We start from the raw sequence: 20555 nt of genomic DNA on the forward strand, positions 1-20555 counted from the left end.
TTTATGGAAAAATTGGAGTAACTTATGGAAAGATGGAGTATTTGATGGAAAACTGGAGTAATTTATGGAAAAAAATGGAGTAATTGATGGAAAAAATTGGAGTAATTGATGGAAAAAATGGAGTGATTTATGGAAAAAATGGAGTGATTTATGGAAAAAGATGGGAGTAATTTATGGAAAGACGGAGTAATTTATGGAAAACTGGAGTGATTTATGAAAAAATGGAGTAATTTATGAAAAAATGGAGTAACTGATGGAAAAATGGAGTAATTGATGGAAAAATGGAGTAATTGATGGACAGCTGGAATAATTCATGGACAAACTGAGATGGGAATAAATGACCTGCGCCAGGAGCAAGCTGAGAAATCCCTTCCCATCCTCCACCCCTCATCCCGAGGCAAACAGGGATCATCCACACCCCACCCAAACCCCCTCCCACAATCAGAAATAAATCCCAAATTGCTCGTTTTAGGGAAACAAAGAGAGGAGCGAGGGGCTGTGCTGGCAGCTGAGGGGTTAAACGTGGAGCTCCATTCCCAGCTCCTTTCCCAGGATTTCTCACCTTCAGGAGGCCACCTGGATGTGGCACTCAGGGCTGGGGACAAGGTGGGGATCAGGCACAGCTTGGATGACCCTGGAAGGCTTTTCCAACCTCAAGGATTCTGTTAAAAAGAGAAAATTCTAATTCATAGCTAAAAACTTCTCTTTATACCCAAAAAAGGGGTCGTGTCCTCACTGCCTGCTCCTCGCTCCATGCTGGATCTGGGCATTTTTTGGGAATGTGACAGTTTTTGGGATGTTTTGATGCCAGGAATGGTGCTAATCATGGAATAAATTGTCCATCCATGGATTTAGGAGCCCAAATCCCATGGAATGAACTCTCCTAGAGCCCCACAATGGGAGGGGACGAGAGTGGAGCAATAAATCAGGAAGATTTTAACACTGGGTCCGTTCTCGGAGCTGCTTCCTGGAGTCAAAGGAAAGTGGGACCAAGCAAGCCAGGAAAAGATGGAGAAGAACCACGGGAAAAGGATGGGGTGGGAGGAGCTTTCCAGCCCTCTCAGAAGGGATCTTGGAGCAACTTCCGACCAAAACGGGACAGCGGGAAGTGTCCCTGCCCATGGCAGGGCGTGGAATGAGAGGATCTTTAAGGTCCCTTCCAAAACCATTCCACAATTCCACAAACTCCTCAAAGGCTTTTTGGAGGCCCCATGGCCACGTCCGGTTCCTCAGGGAATGCTGTGATTCCAAAAGTCTTTGTCAGACCCTGGAACTTCTTCCAACAAGACAGGGAAGTCCAATTTTCCAAACCCTCCAGGGTCCTGCAATGAAAGTTTGGCTCCATGAGGTCAGGAAGAGCTCGAATTCCCAAATGTGGGAGCCAAAAGCAGCAAAAGTTGGGAGAAAAATTTACAAAAAGGACACAAAGCCCCCCCCAAAAAAACATTTTAGGGATGGTTTCCCTGGATCCCACCGAAGGCAAAAATTCCAAATCCAAACATGGTTGGATACGGACGACTCTGATTCTGGAAAAGGAAAATAATATATAAATATATGAAAATAATAAAAATAATATAAAAAGGAAAAAAAAATATAAAAATCTCTTTTCCTCCTCTTTGCACGTTCTGAGGAATTTTAATGGAAAAGATGCCCATCAATCACCTCTGGAAAGTTGCTTTGCCTAAAGCATGGAGAGAAAAATCCAATGCAGGGAGGATTTCCAGAGGGAAAAGCACCTCAGGTTGGAGTTCTTCCAGCTCGTTTGCAGGGATGTCGAGTTTAACAACCTTGGAATGAGGGGGAGGAAGGGGGAAAGGGCTTAAAAGTAATTAAAAAATGAAGTTCTTTCAAATTTTCCCCCCAAAATATGCCCGGAGTTGTTCTTATTTTTAACAAGTTCCAACTGGCACGGGCAGTTGGAGCAGCAACACTGCTTGATCCAGAGAAATTTGGAATTTATCCCAAAAAAAAACCCCATGGCAGAGGAAAACAAAAGGAATAAAAAATGGGGGGAATTAAAGAATTGATGAGGAGAAAGGAGTCACAGAATCCTGGAGCTTTGGACCAAGGGAAAAACTCTGGGAAACACCCAGGAGTGGTGAAAACCCTGGTAGAAAAACACCCAGGAGTGGTAAAAAACCACCCAGGAGTGGTAAAAACCCCTGGTAAAAAACCACCCAGGAGTGGTAAAAAACCCCTCCTGGATCTCCTGGAAAATGGAATGTTTGGGACAGCAGGAATGCTTCCTCTCCATCCAGAGATTCCAGAGTTTCTGGAATGCTGAGCTGAGGAAAGCTGCAAAAATTCGAGGTGTGTTTGCAAATAACTGGAATTCCTGGGAAAATCTCTGCTGAGGAGGGAGCAGGAGGAAGAGCTGGGGGAGCTGGAAGGTTCTGAGGGAATAAATAATCCCAGAAATGTGAGAATTTAAGGAGAGGAGAGAGACTCAGCCCTTCAAAAGCACCTAAAAATAACCTCTGGGGGTTATTTTTAAGTGACGCGATAGAACCCCAAAAAAAAAAGGGAATTTAACGCCAACAACCACAAAAAGCTTCCCAAGAGAGGAGGGAAAGACTCCAGCTGCAAAATTCCAGGCCTTGGGGTGTTTCCAATGGAAGTGGAGTTGCACTTCTGGAACTTCTGTTGTGCACATTCCCCCCCAAAAAAAGGTGAAGGAGCTGAGACGGGAAGTTTTGGGGCTGAGGGATTTAAGGCAGGAGTTGTCTCTCCCACCAGCGCTCTGGGTTGGATCAGTTTGGGATCCAGGCACCAAAAAGGATTTAATTCTTCCCATAAATACTCAGCCCTGCCATGGAAATACAAATAACGGGGAGAAATCCAAATCCCAGGATCTGTTCCCTGTGTTTTCCCCTCCTGATGTGGCTGAGTCTCTGTTTGTGTCCTCAGCTTGGCTGTCGTGGAATCCTGGCACGGTTTGGGTGGGAAGGGACCTTAAAGCTCATCCAGTTCCACCCTCTGGACACTTCCCACTATCCCAGGCTGCTCCAAGCCCCATCCAGCCTGACCTTGGACATTTCCAGGGATCCAGGGACAGCCACAGCTGCTCTGGGAATTTTGTGTGAGAGTCTCCCCACTTAAATCCACCAAAAAAATGAAATTAATGGCAGGGTGCTGATGAGGTGAGGGGAAAAATCCCTACAAAAAAACCGAACTTGGCACTCCCAAATCCCACAGCTGGGCTGTTATCCCACTAAAATCTAGGATGCTCTTCCCTCCTTTGCCCAGAGCAACAGCTGGGGATGAAAACCAGGAAATAAATCCCCAAATTCACCCCCTGAGCATCATTTCCCAACTTGTTCCAAACCTCTCTTTTATCCTGCAGGGAATTCAGGAACAGGGAACACTTGCCTGGAAGAGAGGACAAGTCCAGCCTTGTCCGCACAGCCAAATCCCACAGGAATTCTTCATCTTTCTCTGGGAAAAGCAGCAGGATGGGGCTCAGGCACAGGAGTGGGAAGGAGAGGAGCCAGGTGAGGGATCTCACCTTGCTGGGTTTTGAGGGAAAACCATTTAGAGATGTTTAAATGTCTTTTTCTCCAAGCTGTTTATTGAGTTATTAAATCCCACTAAAACCTGGGATCAGCCTCTCACACTGGGAATCTTCAAGGTGCTCCAAACCCAGAAATCATCGGGAGTCATCTTCTCCCAGCTCCAAAAACCACAGAGAGATGAAACAGAAAATCCAGGTCATTCCAGGTGCCCCATCCAACCTTAAACACCTCCAGCCACGGAATAGCCACAACCTCTCTGTGTCACAAAGTCCAATTTCCTGGTGTTTTGTCACATTTTGCCCCATTTAAGAGGCTTAAAAAAATGATTTCCTGGAGCTAAAATGAGAATTTTCCATGCAGGACAAACCGGCTCTGCCTGGTTTCCCTCATCACTGGGTTTGTACCCAAAGGAAAGACCAAAAAACCCCATTTCTCTGTGGAATCAAGGCTGGGAAAAGCGGCAAACTACTAAAAAAATCTGGGATTCTCAATTCCCTGCTCCCATTTTCTCACAGATCCACTCAAAAGGTGGTTCTTGGGCACAGCTGAAGGATTTCTGATCCCTCACCCAACATCCTAAGAGGTCAAAATTCTGGTTTTTTCCTTAATTCCAGAAGTCAGGAACTCCAAACTGCTGCCAGGGCTTATCCCAACCTTGGAGTGCCACAGATTTGTACCAGAGAAGGTGAACTGATTCTTAAATAACTTATGAATACTTTCAAAAAATACATAAATTAATTATTTTCTTTTTTTTAAAATGCTAATTATTTTTTCTTCGACTTTCTGACATTATTTCATCATTTATTTGCATGTCACAAAATCGATGGGCACTGAATCGTGAACAAAGTTGATTTTTATTTCAATGGGGAGTGAATTTTATTATTAAATCTCTCTCCACACCTCCCTGACAGGAGGATGGAACCAGGTGGGAGTCAGGCTCTTTTCCCAAGGAATAAAGGACAGGATGGGAGGAAATGGCCAAAACAGCTCCAAAATCTTCCTGAGCTGGCATTTTGGGGTTTTTTTCACCCTGCAGCCCCTCAAAAAAACCCAATTTGTTGTGTGCCTTTATTGCAGTTTAGATCCAAGGTGCTGCATGATTGTGGCAGCAAAACCACCTCAATTCCCCCCAAACCCCCTCCTTTTGAAGCTCCAAGAAAGCAAAATTAGAAGGCCAAAAGTAGCAAAAAAAGCCGATTAGGGAATGGAACAGAAAAACAATCCATCATCCTGACCTGTGCAGAGCTGAGGAGGTGGAAGCAGGAAAGCCTGGAAATGTTAAAAAGGTGGTAGGAGATCCCAGCAGTCGGCTTTGTTTGCTGCTAATGAGCCATGGTGCTTCTTAATTAAATAGAAACCATTTAAAAAGGCTTGCTGGAAGACCAAGGAAGTCACCCGGAGGGTTTCTACCTAGAGAGAGGTCAGAAAACACCGAAATATTTTGTGAGGTGAGGGCACAGCAAACTTCAGCTCAGCAACAACTTTGGGTTTCCAGGGTCTCACAGGAGCCCCAAAGATTTATTTTCTGGCAGAACATCCACGCCAAAATACCTGGAAACGTCACACAGGAGGCCCCAAACCCCCTGATTTTGTGATGATTTTATCAAGAGACTGCTGGGTTTTTATCTGCAGGCAAAACCCATGAGATATCCAAACATTTCTGGCTCTCGTTGCTTCAGTTTCCAGGTTTTGAGGTCCTGAGGACAAAAACTCCAAGCAATCTCCATTTGCAGCCCTCAGGTAAGGATTGGAAACCTTGGGATCTCCAGTTTGGAGTCAGAGAGCCCAAAAAAAAAGGGTAAACCTGGCAGTTTCACCCTGTCTTTAACAACTTTTAGCAGCAGAGGAGCTGCCAAGACTTTGTTCACATTCTTGGAGGTGCTGGAAGTCATAAAAAAGCAGCGCTTCATTCTTGGACTGATTGTAGCTTGTTTTGAATTTTTTCATGGGATTTTACACCTGTGGTATTCAAAGATTTAAAAGAGATTAGGGCCTGATTCAGATCAAAAATGGGTTGAAAACGAAATACCTGCAGGATGGAATTCTTACTTTTTAGTTGATGTGGTTCCTATTGCTCACAGAGGGTTTGACAGATGATTCTGTGGGGATTCCACAAAACCTTAGAACTGGACATTCCTGATGGAATCATGGAATGTTTTGGGTGGGAATGGATCTTAAAGCCCATCCAATTCCACCCCTGCCATGGGCAGGGACACCTCCCACTGTGCCAGGCTGCTCCAAGCCCCAATGTCCAGCCTTGATTTGGACATTCCAGGGATCCAGGGGCAGCCCCAGCTGCTCTGGGCACCCTGGGCCAGGGCCTGCCCACCCTCCCAGCCAGCAATTCCCAATTCCCAATCTCCCACCCAGCCCTGCCCTCTGGCACTGGGAAGCCATTCCCTGGCTCCTGTCCCTCCATGCCTTGGCCCCAGTCCCTCTGCAGCTCTCCTGGAGCCCCTTTAGGCCCTGCAAGGGGCTCTCAGCTCTCCCTGGAGCCTTCTCCAGGTGAGCACACCTAGCTCTCCCAGTCTTTCAATAATACTCATTATTTTGAACAGCGAAGGAATTACTTGGCACTGAATCCTTAGGAACTGCTTCTATCTGGCGTTTTGGGGTCACGCAATAACCCCAAAAAGTCAATTACGGGCTGCTCCTCACCACAAGCAACGCTTGAGCCGCGCCTTCTCCTGACGCCACCTCAGCGCCGCCATTACCGCTCTCCTACAGAACTACAGCTCCCATCGTGCCCCGCGGCGGGGCGCCCATAGGGAGCCGCGCTGAGGCGGCACGGAGCCTCCCGGGCGTTGTAGTCCCGGCGGCGGCGGCGGCGGCGGCGCGGCGGGCGGGGAGCGAACTACCGGCGGCCGGAGGAAGCGGGGGCGGCGGGGCCGGGGCCGGGAGCGGGGCAGAATCCCGGGATCGGGATGCGGGGGCGGCCCGGGACGCCGCCTCGCTGCCCGGAGCGACACCATGCACCCGGCCGTGGCGGTGGGGCTGGTGTTCGGCGGCTGCTGCAGCAACGTCGTGTTCCTGGAGCTGCTGGCCAGGTGCGGGGCCGCGGAGAGGATTTGGGGGGGGATAAAGGGTCAGGGAGCCCATTCCAATGGGATCAGGGTCAGGGCTCTCCCACCGACCTCAGGGTTTGTGAGGGGAGGCGGCAGCAGCGATGGCAGAGTGGGTTTTGGGGGGATTTGGGGAGTGGGGGTACCCGGGGCTGGCACTGAGGGGGGGTTTTACCCTCCAGGCCCTGGGGCTCTTCATTGAAGTGCCAGGATGAGCCCAGAGCTGGATCATCGCCTCGTGTCCCCGCTGGATGGGGGTTTTGGGGTGTTTTGGGGTTGTCCCTCGGTGTGGGCCATGTCGGTGACCTGCCCGGGCACGGGGGATGTCCCCTCTCCACCGGCACAGGGACCGTGGCACCGGCGTGTCCCCAGCGCATCCCAGCCCGATCCCAGCTCCCGGAGCGGGCACCGCTGAAATCCCAAGGAGAAGACGTGCAGGAGCTGTCCCTGGGGACAGCAGGGAATGTTTTCCATCTGGAAATGCGATCTTGGGAATCGTCACTCGCTGCAAAGTCACCGAGTCCCCTTGGCGCTGGAGCGGAGTTGAATTCCTAGATCGGAGGCTGATGTTTTTGGGGATCTCGCCTTCCTCATCCTGATGGAGGCAGGCTGGAAGGGCTTGGGAAAGGGCTGCTCAGAAAGCTGGCAAGGCCAAAGGGCCTGACTGGAAAAAAAGTGATGCCTGAACTGGTTCTGTGTCTAAAATCCCAGTGAGTCAGCGTGGAGCTGCATCCCCTGAGCCCTCAGTGCGCTTCAGCCGTGCCCGGCGTTCAAAACCAGCCCTTACTCCCTCCCTGCTCGTCGATATCCCACATTATGAAGGGAATAAGGAACTCCAAAATCCAGCAGTTGGGATATTTGCTCCAACACGGGATTCAGGTGCCTTAACACAAGGTTGCATAATTGCTGGATAAATCAAGAAGCAATTCCTGGAAGAAGAGACCTGGCGTGGGGAGTTGTCTTTCCTTGCAGGGATTGCTCCAACCTCTGCCTCTCCTGCCTGGCTCATGTTGCAGCATCAGTGACAGAAGAGGGATGAACCCTTTGGAAGCCAAAAAACCCTTTGCATTTGGCTTCTTGCCACTTGTGTCTCCTCCAAGCAAACCTTAAACCAAAACTTTTGGCCCTGTTCAAAAACTGAATTATTCAAAGATGACTAAACCCTGGAGCAGCAAATTCCAAAAATCCAGTTGCAGACGTCAAGGAAAAGCTGCTTTTCACACAAAACCTTCTCTTAAGCAGTACCTCTCATCCACTTTAGGAATTCCTCTGTTCCTAACAGCTCAATTCCTATGCCTTTTACCAGCCCTGCTCACCTTTAGTCCCAAAATTGGGACAACACCAATTATTTCTTTGGGTCTTGGTGTGTCTGGAAGGAAGAGTTCCTCCTGCAGATGAATGTTCCCATAATGAGCAAAATCCTGGAGCAGGATCACGGGAAAAGGCAGTGAGGAGTAGTAAAGGTGACTGGGAAGAAATTGGCTCAGGATTTTTAAGGAAAGTAAAGGAATGAGAAATGTTCAGTCTGGAGATCCCTGAGGGCAGACAAAAGACTTTAAACGCAGAGAAGAGGAGAGGAATATTTCTGCTGGCCTGTGGAGGCAGAACAAGAAATCTTGGGCTTGAATTGTTGTGGAAGGGAGATAAATTAGGGCCCAAAAATCAGATTTTCTCCTTTTCCACGTGGTGAAGTGGGATTGTAGGAGAGAGAGCAGGGAAATTTCCTGTTGGGAGGACTCTTATCAGTTGTCTACAGCTGAAGCAGATCTTGGGTTGATAGATCTGGATTTATCTCTTTTTTTTAGGTGGATCTGGGTGAGGACTGTGAGCCAAAGAAGGAGCAGATAAAGCCCTTTCTTATCTCTCTCTTATCAGCCAGCGCATAACTCTGAGTGCCAACATTGCTGATACCGTGGGGTCATGTCCAGGGATCTGGGAACTGGGAGGAGGCAAAGTCCAGTGCATGGAACCAGCCTTGGATTATCCCAGGTTTACAGCTCCCTTGGAGATAAGGTTGGAGATAAGGTTTGCAATCTTGGAGCTTCTTGCTCTGCTTCAGGGTCTCTTCTCTTCCCCCCACCCATCCCCTGCAAGGAACTTTTGGACCTTTTAACCTGAGGATTGAAGTTTTATGGATAATTATGCTGAGATGAATGTGGGAATTGGCACAGAGGGGAGTGGCTCAGGGTGGTGCCTATCCCTGGAAAAAGCAAGAGAAGGGGATTTTTCCAGGTGCTGTTTGGTGCCAGATGGGCCAGCCCTGCACTCACCAGGTTGCTGCTGCTTCTGAGAGCTCTGTGGGGGGACAGAGGAGAATTTGGAGGAGACAGCTTGGATATTCCTCGTTTTCCAGGGCATCTCCCAGCTTGAATCCTGCAAAACTGCATCCTGAACTGTCAGGGACAGCGCGTTCCATGAGGAAGCCGTGTCCTCGTGCAGCAGGGTGGGGAGCAGGATTCTCCCAGGAGTCCTTGGCTTCGGTTTCTGGGAAGGATTCCCTCAAATCCCTCTGTTTCCCACGAGCTTTCCCGTGATCTGCCCTGTCACGGCCTCCTCTGAGCTTCTGCTTCCCGGGAAATCCTTCCCTGCTCCCTGGAAGCTCCTTAGGGAGGATCAGGCTGCAGGGAGGGTTTGTTTGGTGTGGAAATTCCCGTTCCCACGGGATAAACACCAAGCTTGGGTTGCTGGGAGCTGGTGGCAATTCTGCATTCCTGGGTCCCTCTGAGGGGACAAAAAGGGACTTAGAGGGTCTCTCTTGAGCTCAGACAAAATTTTGTGGCTTTTTTGAAACCTTGTGGAGTTGGTGTCACATTAACAGGATCCACGGATGTCACGTGGGATTTCCTGCCAGGACTTTTTGGGGTTCCTGTGAGGGCTTTTAGTCCCTTCTTGAACCCACAACCAAAGGGGGTTTTTTAGCATCCAAAAAACACAGGGGAGCTGAAGTTTTTTTAGAGGAAATGGAGCAAATCTGAACCAGGGGCACTCTGCCAGCACGGACCTGACCTTGGCACTTCCCTCCTGCAGTGGGAATGAGGAATATTGGGATTTCCAGCTGCCTTTTCCTCCTGGATGGACTCAACCATTGATCACCTCCAACGAACACAGCAGCTTTTAGGAAGGGACAGAGTCCTCCTAAAGCCACTTCCCATGGGAAAGAGGGAGATCCAGCAGTTTTCTCTTTCACTTCCTGACCTGACTGACCAGTTTCTCCTTGGAAATGTTTGAGGAAACGCCTTGCAGGTGTTTGTACAAGTTCAGGTGAATAAACGCTGAGTAAATCTTCTCCAGGGTGATTCTCCTCTGGAAATACAGAGCTGTTGCCTCCTTTTATTGGATCCCGATGTTTGTTCTCCATGGAATGGCTCTGATCCTTGTCTTTCCATGCCTGCAGGCAATTCCCAGGATGTGGGAACATCGTGACATTCTCCCAGTTCCTGTTTATTGCAGTGGAAGGTTTTATCTTCGAGGCCAACTTCGGGAGGAAGCGCCCAGCCATCCCCATCAGGTACAATCCCAAGGTTTTTCCAAGCAGGAATTGCCTGGCTCTCTCTTACCTCCAAAAAGCATTCCGTAAAATGGCTTTTCCACTTTTCCTGGCTAAATCCCATCCATCCTGCAGCATCTGCAGAGCCACATTGGGAAGCTGTGAGGTCCGATAAAATACGCACTTGTTTATCGGGAATTTTTAATGGGAAACTGCCATCAGATCCTTCCCTGGCAAGGAACAGGGCAGAGTTTTGCACAGGGAAGAGTTTTCCGTGCTTAAAGAGCTTTTTATCTCTGGGATTTGGGATGGTGGGAGTGGGAAGGGAGAGTTTTCCTGGGAAATCACCCAAATTCCTTTTGCGTTTCTCCACTGGGGATGATCCTGGTTACAGAGCCGGGAGCTCTGCTGTGCTCCAGACTTTTCCATGCATGCCATGAGTATTCCTAAGGGGTCTCCCAGCATCTCAGGGAGGTCCCTGCACAGCTCCCAGATATTTTTCCATGTTTCAGGAACTATTTCATCATGGTGGCCATGTTCTTCACCGTCAGTGTGGTCAATAACTACGCCCTGAACCTGAACATTGCGATGCCGCTGCACATGATCTTCCGCTCGGTGAGCCCCGTCCTCCTCCTCCTCCTTTTCCATCATTTCTGCTGGAATTATCCCTGCTCCATGTGTCCTGCCTCCTGAGAGCACCAAACCCCTATGGAAGTCCTGAATTCCAGCTTGTGGCAGAGCAGCCTCGCTCCAAAGCTCAGCTCCAGGTCTCACTTCATGGTGTTGATCATTAAATTCCAGTTAAATGAACAGACAGGGAACAGGCTCGGACAGGCTTTGGAATTCCAAAGGTGAGGGGGAAGTGACAGTGACAAAACCAATCCCAGACTCTTGCTGGCCAAAGGGATCCAGCTTTCCCCTGCCACCGAGTGGTTCATGTTTTAGTCTGGAACATCCCAGGTCAGAGAGCTTCGATTTGGGATTTGGCCTGGTTCCACCTGGACAGGTCTTTGCTTTGGAAAAAAAACATTAAACTGCATCTTCACTGAAGTGTGGGTAGTTAAAACCCGAGGAAATGGAGCCCCAGCTGTTGGGAATAACAAAATCTCCTGGCTGGGGCTGTTTTCCCACAGCACATCCTGGGGGTGGAATATCTGGAGTCAGGAGAGGTGAAAAAGGATAAAACCAGCCCACACTGGAGGAGCCCTGTCCCACATGAACTCTCAGGGGTGGCTCTGGCCCTGCAGTCAATCCCTGGAGCTGAGCTCCTGTTCCCAGTTAAACCAGTGGGATTTGGCCACGTTCTGGTCACACACTGAGTGTCACCAGTGGGCAGACAAAAAATGGGGAGGTTTCCTGGCTAGGAGATCCAACCCAGTATCCTCATTCCCACCACCCAGCTCACCTTCTTTCCCTGGATGAAGGGACTCAGAATCATGGAATCATTGAGGCTGGAAAAGAACTTTAAACTTATGGAGTCCAACCATTCCCAGCACTGCCCAGGGCACCACTGCCCCGTGTCCCCAAGTGCCACATCCACAGGGCTTTAAATCCCTCCAGAGATGGGGACTCCAGCACTCCACCTTCCACTCAACCCTTTCAGGGAAGGAATTTTCCCAATATCCAACCCAAAGGAAGCTGTTCCTTCTCCCTGTCAGTTTTCCTGCTTCAAAGCTGGCATTTCTCGTGGTGTTTTGGCATCCATCCCACTGAGTTTGTGGTGTCCCTTTGGGATGAGCATCCCGATATGGGGAATTCTGGCCTGCTGACCTCCTGGTTTGTTTTTCCCTTTCTTTTTTTTCCCCAGGGTTCTCTCATAGCAAGCATGGCTCTAGGGATCATCATCTTGAAGAAAAGGTAAATCACAAACCTCAAACCTCTTCCCATATCATCGGGGAATGCTCTGCCAAGGCCTTAATCCTGGTGGGTGTTTTGTGCCATCACTTCTCCTGTTAAATACTCTGATTTTAATGATGGGAAACTGGGACACACAGCGTGGAGTAGAGGCTGCAGTAGCTCCTTCTGCATTTCCACCTCTCCCTCATTTTTTTTTTTTTTGAGGGAATCATGGGCTGGGAAGAGATTTTACACAGCTGCAGCCCTTGTGTTCGTTCCTGGCTTTTCTGGAAGTGCTCCTGGGGGGATGCTGTGGCTGGCGTGGAGCTCAGTGCCTCCCTAGCAGCCCTTCTGCTGGGGGATTGTGGCTCCAGCAGTGCTGATAACACGTCGATAAGACACTGATAACGCTGCTGTTGTGGCTGTGCAGACCCAAGGCTGGAAGTACGGGGACAAATTCTTGGGAGAAAAGCTTCTTTAGGTGCTGAGCTGGAGTCAGCCGGCCCTCCCAGCAATTCCCAGGGTTAGGAAGTGGGAATGTGCAATTGGTTATCCCAGATTTGCGGGGGTGCAGTGGGGCAGGAATGAAGGGAAGCAGGGGATGGCCAGGAGCCAGGCGGGCTCGGTGACGTGTCCCTTGTCCCCTGCGCAGGTACAGCGTGTCCAAGTACGCCTCCATAGCCCTGGTGTCCCTGGGCATCTTCACCTGCACTTTCATGTCTGCAAAGCAAGTGGTAAGGACTGGGAAGGGTCGTGGCTGTGCACCCCAGCAGCTTCCTCAGGAATTCCCTTTGCCTGGTTATTGATGGGGACACGAGGTGTCTGCTACCTCTGCATCTGCTCCCCGAAAAGCTTTTCCTGCTGGTTTTGTTTTCCTGGGGTTTGGATGCACACGCACATGGGATTTCATTTAATTCCAGGTTGCTCTTACCCTGTTCATGCTGCTTTTTGCTGGGAATAAACCTCTTTTTTTTTGGCCTCGGAGATAACAAAGAAGCTGCTTTTTCTTGCCTTGTGGTGCAGGCAGGAGCGGGTGAATCCTAAACAAAACTCATCTTAAATCTTCCCGCTTTTCATCCCATTGTTGCCTTTCAGGCTGGATTTTTCCAGGCCTGCTGTCATCCAGCCTGACCCTTAAATAAAGTGCCTGTGCTTGGAGAACAGGAGGGAGGGAAGCAAATCCATGTGGAACGTGGAGCTTTTCCTGGGTCAGCAGCCACGGCCTGGCCCCGTCAGCTGATGACAAAGAAATGGCACAGAGTGGTGGCCAGGTGAAAATTGGCTGCACTAATCCAGCTCTGAGAGATTGGGAATGAAAGGGAGCTGTCAAAGCTCCAAATTCCCTATCATCTCAGAGCTTTTTGTCCTCAGAGTGGCTGAGGAAGGGCTGGGCTCTGCAGCCTGGGCTCTGTGTTAATCCAGATCAATTCCCAGCAGGGCTGGAATTTTGGGATAGAGCTGACAGTGGTGGCAAAGGTGAATAATCTGATTTTCCCTGATCCACAGGGAAAGAGCTGAGGCAAGTCAGGCTGCTGGGGTTGTACCCTCAGCCTGATTTCCTCAATTTCTTGACCACAAGCTCCTGGGGGGAGCTTGGCCAGAGCTCTCATTCCTTTCTACACACTCATCCCTGGGCTGGGGACACAGGAACCCGGGAATGGGATGGGGACACAGGAACCTGGGAATGTGATGGGACACAGGAACCTGGGAATGGGTTGGGGACACAGGAACCTGGGAATGGGCTGGCTTTGAGAGCTTTAAAAGTGCCACTGATTATTTTTGGGGTTAAAAGAGTTCAGTCTCTCTCTCAAGCCCAGGCATTCCTTTCAGGAAAAATCCTGCTATGATCCGACACTGCCGCTTTTTTGCTGGAATCTCTGCGTTCCCTGGAGCAGAGTGGGAAGTCAGTGGCTGCTCCCAGCTCTGCTCAGGTGGGAGGGAGGTCTGGGGCAGCTGCAGGGACCTGGTGGCTCGTGGTGACTCTTGTGTCTCCTCCCTCCAGGCATCTGACTCCAGCTTAAATCAAGAGGACGGACCCCAGGTTTTCCTCTGGTGGCTGCTGGGTACGTGAGGGCCACATTTCTGGGATACTGGCAGGACCCTTGGAATTCTCTTGGCAAAGAGAACACTTCCTTGGTGCAGAGAGGGAGAGGGGCTGGCCCTCATCCAGGTGTTCCTTCAGCACAAGATTTCATGGAGGAGGCTTTAAAGTCTGGCGCTGGAGTTTGGTCTGGCTGCTTTGGTTGGTTTTTTTTTCCCCCAAAAGCCAAATTTGGTGAGTTGCAGCTGCTTCCCTGGAGCTGTGCTGCAGGGCTGTGCTTCCCTTCCAGGCATTGCTGCCCTCACCTTCGCCCTGCTGATGTCTGCCAGGATGGGGATTTTCCAGGAGACACTGTACCAGCGGTTTGGGAAGCACTCCAAGGAGGCCCTGTTCTACAATGTGAGTCCCTTCTGCTTCTCCTGCTTTTCCTGTACCTTTCCACTCCTGAACTGGCACAAAAAGGATCCCATGCTGCCAGGTTCACAGAATCCCATGGAATCACCAGGTTGGAAGAGACCTCTGAGACCGCTGAGTCCAACCCATGCCCTAACATCACCTCAACTAAACCATGGCCCCGAGTGCCACATCCAATCTTTTTTTAAACACTTCCAGGGATGGTGATTCCACCACCTTCCCGAGCAGACAATTCCAGTGGTTCACCACTCTTTCTGTGAAAAATTTATTTCCTAACATCCAGCCTGTATTTCCCTTGGCGCAGCTTAAGGCTGTGTCCTCTTGTTCTGTCAGTGGCTGCCTGGAGGAAGAGACCGAGCCCCACCCGGCCCTTCAGGGAGTTGTAGAGAGTGATGAGGTCTCCCTTGAGCCTCTTTTGCTCCAGACTAAACAGCCCCAGCTCCCTCAGTTGTTCCTCACAGGGCTTGTGCTCCAGGCCCCTCACCAGCCTTGTTGCCCTCCTCTGGATGAGTTCAAGCGTCTCCACGTCCTTCCTGAGCTGGGGGGTCCAGAACTGGACACAGCACTCGAGGTGTGGCCTCACCAGTGCCCAGTACAGGGGAAGAATCCCTGCCCTGCCCCTGCTGGCCACACCATTCCTGATCCAGGCCAGGTGCCATTGGCTGTCTGGGCCACCTGGGCACACAGCTGGCTTATGTCCAGCCTGCTGTTGACCAGCACCCCCAGGTCCCTCTCTGCCTGGCCACTGTCCAGCCACTCTGTCCCCAGCCTGTAGCACTGCAGGGGTTGTTGTGGCCAAAGTGCAGAACCTGGCACTTGGCCTTGTTAAACCTCATCCTGTTGGACTCTGCCCATCCATCCCACCGTTCCAGGTCTCTCTGCAGAGCCCTCCTACCTTCCAGCAGGTCGACACACGCTCCCAGCTTGGTGTTGTCCGCAGATTTACTGATGGAAGACTCAGCACCCTCATCCTCAGGAAAGCACTGCACAGAACTGGCCCAGCACAGAGCCCTGAGGGATGCCCAGCCTGCCCCCCAATTGGTTGGAGCCTGCTCTCATCCAGCTGCTTTCCAGCAGGGAATTGGGGTGGATTCCCACCCCCTGATTCCCACCATGGGTTTGGTTCTCCCCCCAGCACGCGTTGCCACTCCCTGGATTCCTCCTTCTGGCTCCCAACATTTACCACCACGCCGTGCTCTTCAACCAGTCTGGTGAGTGCTGTGCAGGGAATTCCGTGCTCCTGGACCTTCTTATCCTCTGGAAAGTCCTCTGGGAAGTTTCCTTCCTGCAGTTTTGCATGCTGGCATCTTGGGGTCCTCCAAGCCTTTTGAATTTTGAGGAATTTTCAGGAAGGAATTCCTGGCCGGGAGGGTGGGGAGGGGCTGGGCTGGAATTCCCAGAGCAGCTGGGGCTGCCCCTGGATCCCTGGAAGTGTCCAAGGCCAGGCTGGACACTGGGGCTTGGAGCAGCCTGGGACAGTGGGAAGTGGCAGGAGGTGGAATGGGATGAGTTTTAAGGAACCATTCCATGATTAAAGCCCACGTTTCTCACCGATGCCCACACACACATCCAAGAGTGATCCCTGGGAAGAGGAATATGGGGAGCTCAAAACTGGGAGTAACAGGACCAGATCCTCAATGAGGGATGTAAATATGGATCTTTTGGGATTTTTTCTGCTGGCGCTCCAGAGGATTTGCCATGGGAGCACCATGGATTCATCCAGCACGACAGTCCTGACACCAGAGCTTTTCTCCTGATCTCTTTTTCCTAATTTTTCCTTATTTTCCATTCTTCCCTCTGGAATTCCAAGCAGAAGGGCTGCCTAAGGCTGCAGGGAGTCCTGGATCGTGGTAAATCCTGGGAAGGAGAGAGATTCCTCTCCTTGCATCCTCCTCCAGCAGTGACCTGATCCCATCCTTTTTCCCTGCAGAGCCGTTCCAGGTGCCAGTGATCGGCCTGACCCTGCCAATCATGTGGTTCTACCTCCTCATGAACGTCATCACCCAGTATCCTTTGTCCTTATTCCACTGGGGTGGCACAGCAGGAATGGGGCTGAGTTCCTAAATCCTTGGAGTCTTCCCTGCCCTTGGGAGCTGCTGTTGGTGTAACCCCAAAAATACAGGGAAAGGGGAACGTTTTTGGCTGGTTTTTTGAGGTTGGACTCAGTGATGTCAAAGGTTTTTCCCAACCTGGTTCATTGTGGGATTCTGGGATTTCTGCTCCATGGAAATGGAGGAGTCTGGAGCTTCCCTTGTCCAGCCTTTGCCAACTCAGCCCCAGCTGCTCCAGTGGGGGAATCTGGGATTTGGGGTTTCCCTGAGTTAGTAGCATCCTGTTCCAACCCAGCTGTGGAGATGCTGATCCCAGGAGGGAATTTCACCCACCCACACCAGGCTGCCCATCTCCCTGACCCTTCCCATTCCCAGAGGGAATCCCCAACCTCCATCCCTGCTATCCCTTACCTCCTGCTCCCAGGTACGTCTGCATCCGCGGCGTCTTCATCCTGACCACGGAGTGCACGTCCCTCACGGTCACCCTGGTGGTGACGCTCCGCAAGTTCGTCAGCCTCATCTTCTCCATCCTCTACTTCCAGAATCCCTTCACAGGCTGGCACTGGCTGGGCACTGCCTTCGTCTTCGTGGGCACCCTGATGTACACCGAGGTGTGGAACAGCCTGGGGCCCTTCCTGAGGAGGAGGAGGAGGCCGAAGGAGGAGTGAATCCAGGGATTCTCCGCAGGGACCTTTTTATTGTTTTCCAGAGCAGAGCAGCAGGGAGCCCCCCCAGGGGGTGTTTTTATAACAGGGGAGGTGTTGGCTGTGCCAAGCTCCTGGGAGAATGGGGAGCCTCCGCTGGGAACTTCGGGAATGGATCATGGAGAAACAATCCGGTTCTTTTTCGCTGGTTGGCGTTTTTTTATGCGACCCCTTTTGCTTCCAATTTGTCCTCTTGTTTTTTGGTTTTTTTCCCACTGGAAGAATCCTTTTTAAGGAAAAGCTGACCCAGAGCTTTGTTAGGAGCCCGGCTTGGTGCTGTTGGCTTGGATCAGCTGCACCCTGAGCCAGTCTGGTGCCGTCCTTTAATTGTCCCAGTGTCTGGAGCCCCATTCCAGTGGGAATGCCAGGCCTGGCTGTTCACCTGCATCCCTGGTCCCTGTGCTGCGAGGATGTGGCATACACACCCCCAGCTGGAGCTTCCAGTCTGCCCAGTGGCTCCTGAGAGGGCTGGGTTTACCCTGCTTTTCCCAGTTCTCCTCCCATCCCTTGGGATCAGCTTCCTCATGGCTCCCTGCCCCTCAGTGTCACCCTTGGTTGCTTTTCCTGGAGTTTCCCGGCAGTTTTCCTGGAGCAGCACCTTGTTGCTGTGCTGCTGCTCCTGTCCCTGCTCAGCTGGGACAGTTGAGGCACCCAGGATGTCACCCCAGTTCACATCCAGCGTGGCTGAGGAAGGATTTTACTCCTTTGTTTTGAGAAAATTGGTGAGGAGGGATAAAGGGGGTTTCATGGCAAAGGAAAAAAGATGGAAAAAAAAAATCCCAAAGTGATGGGAAAGGCACCACATCCCACCCAGGCATTCCCTGAGCCAAGGTCACCTTTCCAAAACTTCTTCCCTCTGTTTTGCCCGCTGATTTTTATCAGCTGTCTGGGATAATCCTCTTCCCAGCTTCGCATGGCCTCATCCCTGCTGGGAGGCAGAGTGGGAAAAGGGGAAGGCTCCCGGCTGTGCTGGGAGCACTGATTTAACCACAACCCCAAATCCCAGTGTGGGAAAAGGGAACTCCATCCCAGGCAGAGCCAGCGTGGTGCTGCCGGGACCTGCAGCTCCATCCCGAGGTCCTGAAGGATTTTCTTCCCCAGTTTCAGTTTTTCCTGAGCCTGAAAAAGCTGAATTTCAAGTGCTGTGGGATATTTCCAGGGATTTTTCGGATGGGGAGGCTGGCCTGGTGTAGGTCAGATGTTGCTTCCAGCCGTTTGTGGTGGCTCCAGGGAGGGCCTGGAGAGAGGCAAAACCCCTGATTTTCATCTTCCAAGCTCTTCACACGGAGCTTCAGCTGGGATGGGGAGGTGGGGAAGCCAACAGAAGTTTGGGATGAAAGATTTTAGGGATAGGGAGTGACCGGTGAGGTTCTTCGGGGATCAGACATGGCGGGGAAACACCAGAGCTGTGACTCCAGGTCTGTGGGCGTTGTAGGGATTGTTTTATCCAGGGGTTGTTGCATCCAGGGATTGCTGGATCCAGGGATTGAGCAGAGCCGAGCCTGAGGGAGAGTAACACTGCCCGTAGCTACTCCCAGGTGTAACATCCTGTGCATACTCTGGGTCGCTCTTCCTCCAGGACCTTGCATGTTGTCCCCAGTTCCCGTGGGAATATTGGGGGATTGGGGCATTCCCGTTTTTTTTTTTTAACCACGTGCTTTTCACTCCCAGCACATCAACCGTGGGTGGTTTGTTGCTGTCGGGGGGATTTTTTTTAACTTCCCAGTGTGATCAGTGTGTTTGGAATATTTATGACTGCTTGGAGTCACAGGAGTGGCAGCAATTCCCTTCCTGCTGGAGGAGAGAGGAGGAAAGGTCTGGGCAGAAGGGCCTCGTTGGCCAAAATTAATTAAACCCAGGCTCCCCCCTCCAGGCTGGGGCTGCTGATTAGTTGGGTTTTAATGTTTGTGTAGAGATCAGAGCACCTATTTTTTAGCAGAGGCTGGAAAAGGGAAGGAGCCCGACGGCTTCTGGGGTGGCTTTGGTTTAGGGTGAGATTTGGGTTGGTTTTTTAAAAGCAAAATAAATCTGTATCCTCTTCGAAAGGTGTGGGGTTTGCTTCTCATTTCATGCTTTGCTGGTGGCTGGAAAATGAATGGAGGCATGGAATTGTTTAGGTGGGAAAAGCCCTCTGAGATCATCCAACCATTCCCAGCACTGCCAAGGCCACCGCTGAGCCGTGTTCCCAGGTGCCACATGGATCTTAAATCCCCCAGGGATGACGACTCCACCCGCTGTTCCAACCCTTTCCATAAAGAAATTTTCCATGGATTTCCAATCTAAATAACAATTCGCCATTTCTCCTTAATATGAGAGAAAATAGGAAAGACTCAGCCTGGCTGGGTGGGGTTTAAGAGAAGATCCCACCATCACATCCAAGTTTCCCTAAATCCAGCACCAATGGGAGCCTGGAGCAGTTGGGACTGTGGGAATTCAGGATTTGAGATCCACAGGCAAGACTCAGACCCTCGGGATTTGAGGGCTCCCAGCAAGACTCAAACTCTCACACCATCTAGATTTGAGATCCCAGGTAAGACTCAAATCTTCAGAATTTGATGTTCTCCAAAAAACTTTAAATCCTCAAGACATCAGAATGTGAGGTTCTCTGAAAGGACTAAAATACTTAAATCAGAATTTGAGGTTCACCAAAAACATTCAAATCCTCAAAACATCAACATGTGAGGTTCTGCCAAAAGACTCAAATCCTCCAGTCAGAATTTGAGGTTCTCCAAAAAACTTTAGATCCTCAAAACAGCAGAATGTGAGGTTCTGCCAAAAGACTCAAATTCTTGGATCAGAATTTGACATTTTCCAAAAAGACTGAAGTCCTTAAATCATCAGAATTTGAGGTTCTCCAAAAAGACTCAAATCCTCCAGTCAGAATCTGAGGTTCTCCAAAAAACATTAAAATCCTCAAACAGCAGAATTTGAGGTTCTTCAAAAAACTTTAAATCCTCTGTAAAACTCCAGGCTCAGTTTGAGCATGACCAACTTAAGGTGATCCAAACACCCTTCCCTGCCAATAAAAACAGAATTCCCTGAAAAAATCTGGGAAATGGAATGTAAATATTCCCTGTCTACAATCCAGCAGCAATTCTGCCTTCAACCTCAGCCAGATGTTCCACACTTCAGGATGCAGGAAAGGGCAGCGTAATCCGGATGTTTTGGGAAGGAATTTGGGTTTGGAATTGGATCCGGAGTCTGGGAAGGAAGCACTGCAGAGGGAACAGCGGAGAAGCTGAGGGAGGGAAGGCTAAAACCCCATAATTTGTTGAGTTGACTTGAGGAAGTTCAGCCTCTCCCTGGTGCTTCTAAAATCCCATTTCCTATTTCCATGCAAGGCCTGGATTCCCTGGCCCACGTGTGGGATCTCACACGTGGAAGTTTGGGATGCTCAGGGCTCAAGAACTGATTGTAAAATAGGAGATTCTCTTCCACCAATATTACC

At 50.5% G+C, this 20555-nt stretch overlaps 1 protein-coding gene and 1 long non-coding RNA gene across 6 annotated transcripts; one reads left to right on the forward strand and one right to left on the reverse strand.

The window, feature by feature from the left end:
* Positions 1–3349: 3349 nt before the first annotated feature.
* LOC121675745 lies at positions 3350–6290 on the reverse strand. 4 transcript variants are annotated; one of them, XR_006020210.1, is made up of 4 exons: positions 6171–6290; positions 5562–5648; positions 4748–5471; positions 3350–3509 (listed from the first exon to the last, which is right to left on the reverse strand). It is a non-coding gene; the product is annotated as an uncharacterized LOC121675745 (long non-coding RNA). The 4 variants fall into 4 exon arrangements; XR_006020206.1 differs by having other exon boundaries at positions 6083–6290; XR_006020208.1 differs by lacking the exon at positions 5562–5648 and having other exon boundaries at positions 6171–6288.
* Positions 6291–6379: 89 nt separating this feature from the next.
* SLC35B4 (solute carrier family 35 member B4) lies at positions 6380–19152 on the forward strand. 2 transcript variants are annotated; one of them, XM_042052257.1, is made up of 10 exons: positions 6380–6559; positions 9969–10082; positions 10574–10676; positions 11869–11918; positions 12550–12631; positions 13900–13960; positions 14228–14337; positions 15488–15563; positions 16283–16358; positions 16828–19152. In XM_042052257.1, the coding sequence occupies exons 1-10, from the start codon at positions 6483–6485 to the stop codon at positions 17069–17071; spliced, it is 993 nt and encodes a 330-aa protein (XP_041908191.1). In that variant the 5' UTR covers positions 6380–6482; the 3' UTR covers positions 17072–19152. The 2 variants fall into 2 exon arrangements, with proteins under 2 accessions (XP_041908191.1, XP_041908201.1); XM_042052267.1 differs by lacking the exon at positions 6380–6559 and adding an exon at positions 9186–9835.
* Positions 19153–20555: the final 1403 nt, after the last annotated feature.

The sequence above is a fragment of the Corvus kubaryi genome, unplaced genomic scaffold (assembly GCF_017639235.1).
Source record: "Corvus kubaryi isolate FWS band 111438036 unplaced genomic scaffold, C.kubaryi_AGA036_p1.0 135, whole genome shotgun sequence".
Lineage (NCBI taxonomy): Eukaryota > Metazoa > Chordata > Aves > Passeriformes > Corvidae > Corvus > Corvus kubaryi.

What these genes read in the sequence shown, in the direction of transcription:
- SLC35B4 (XM_042052257.1), top strand. Translation starts at nt 6,483, where the DNA reads ATGCACCCGGCCGTGGCGGTGGGGCTGGTGTTCGGCGGCTGCTGCAGC. An exon ending in TTCCTGGAGCTGCTGGCCAG is followed by an intron (nt 6,560 to 9,968) that starts GTGCGGGGCCGC and finishes CCATGCCTGCAG; the next exon opens with GCAATTCCCAGGATGTGGGA. An exon ending in CGCCCAGCCATCCCCATCAG is followed by an intron (nt 10,083 to 10,573) that starts GTACAATCCCAA and finishes TCCATGTTTCAG; the next exon opens with GAACTATTTCATCATGGTGG.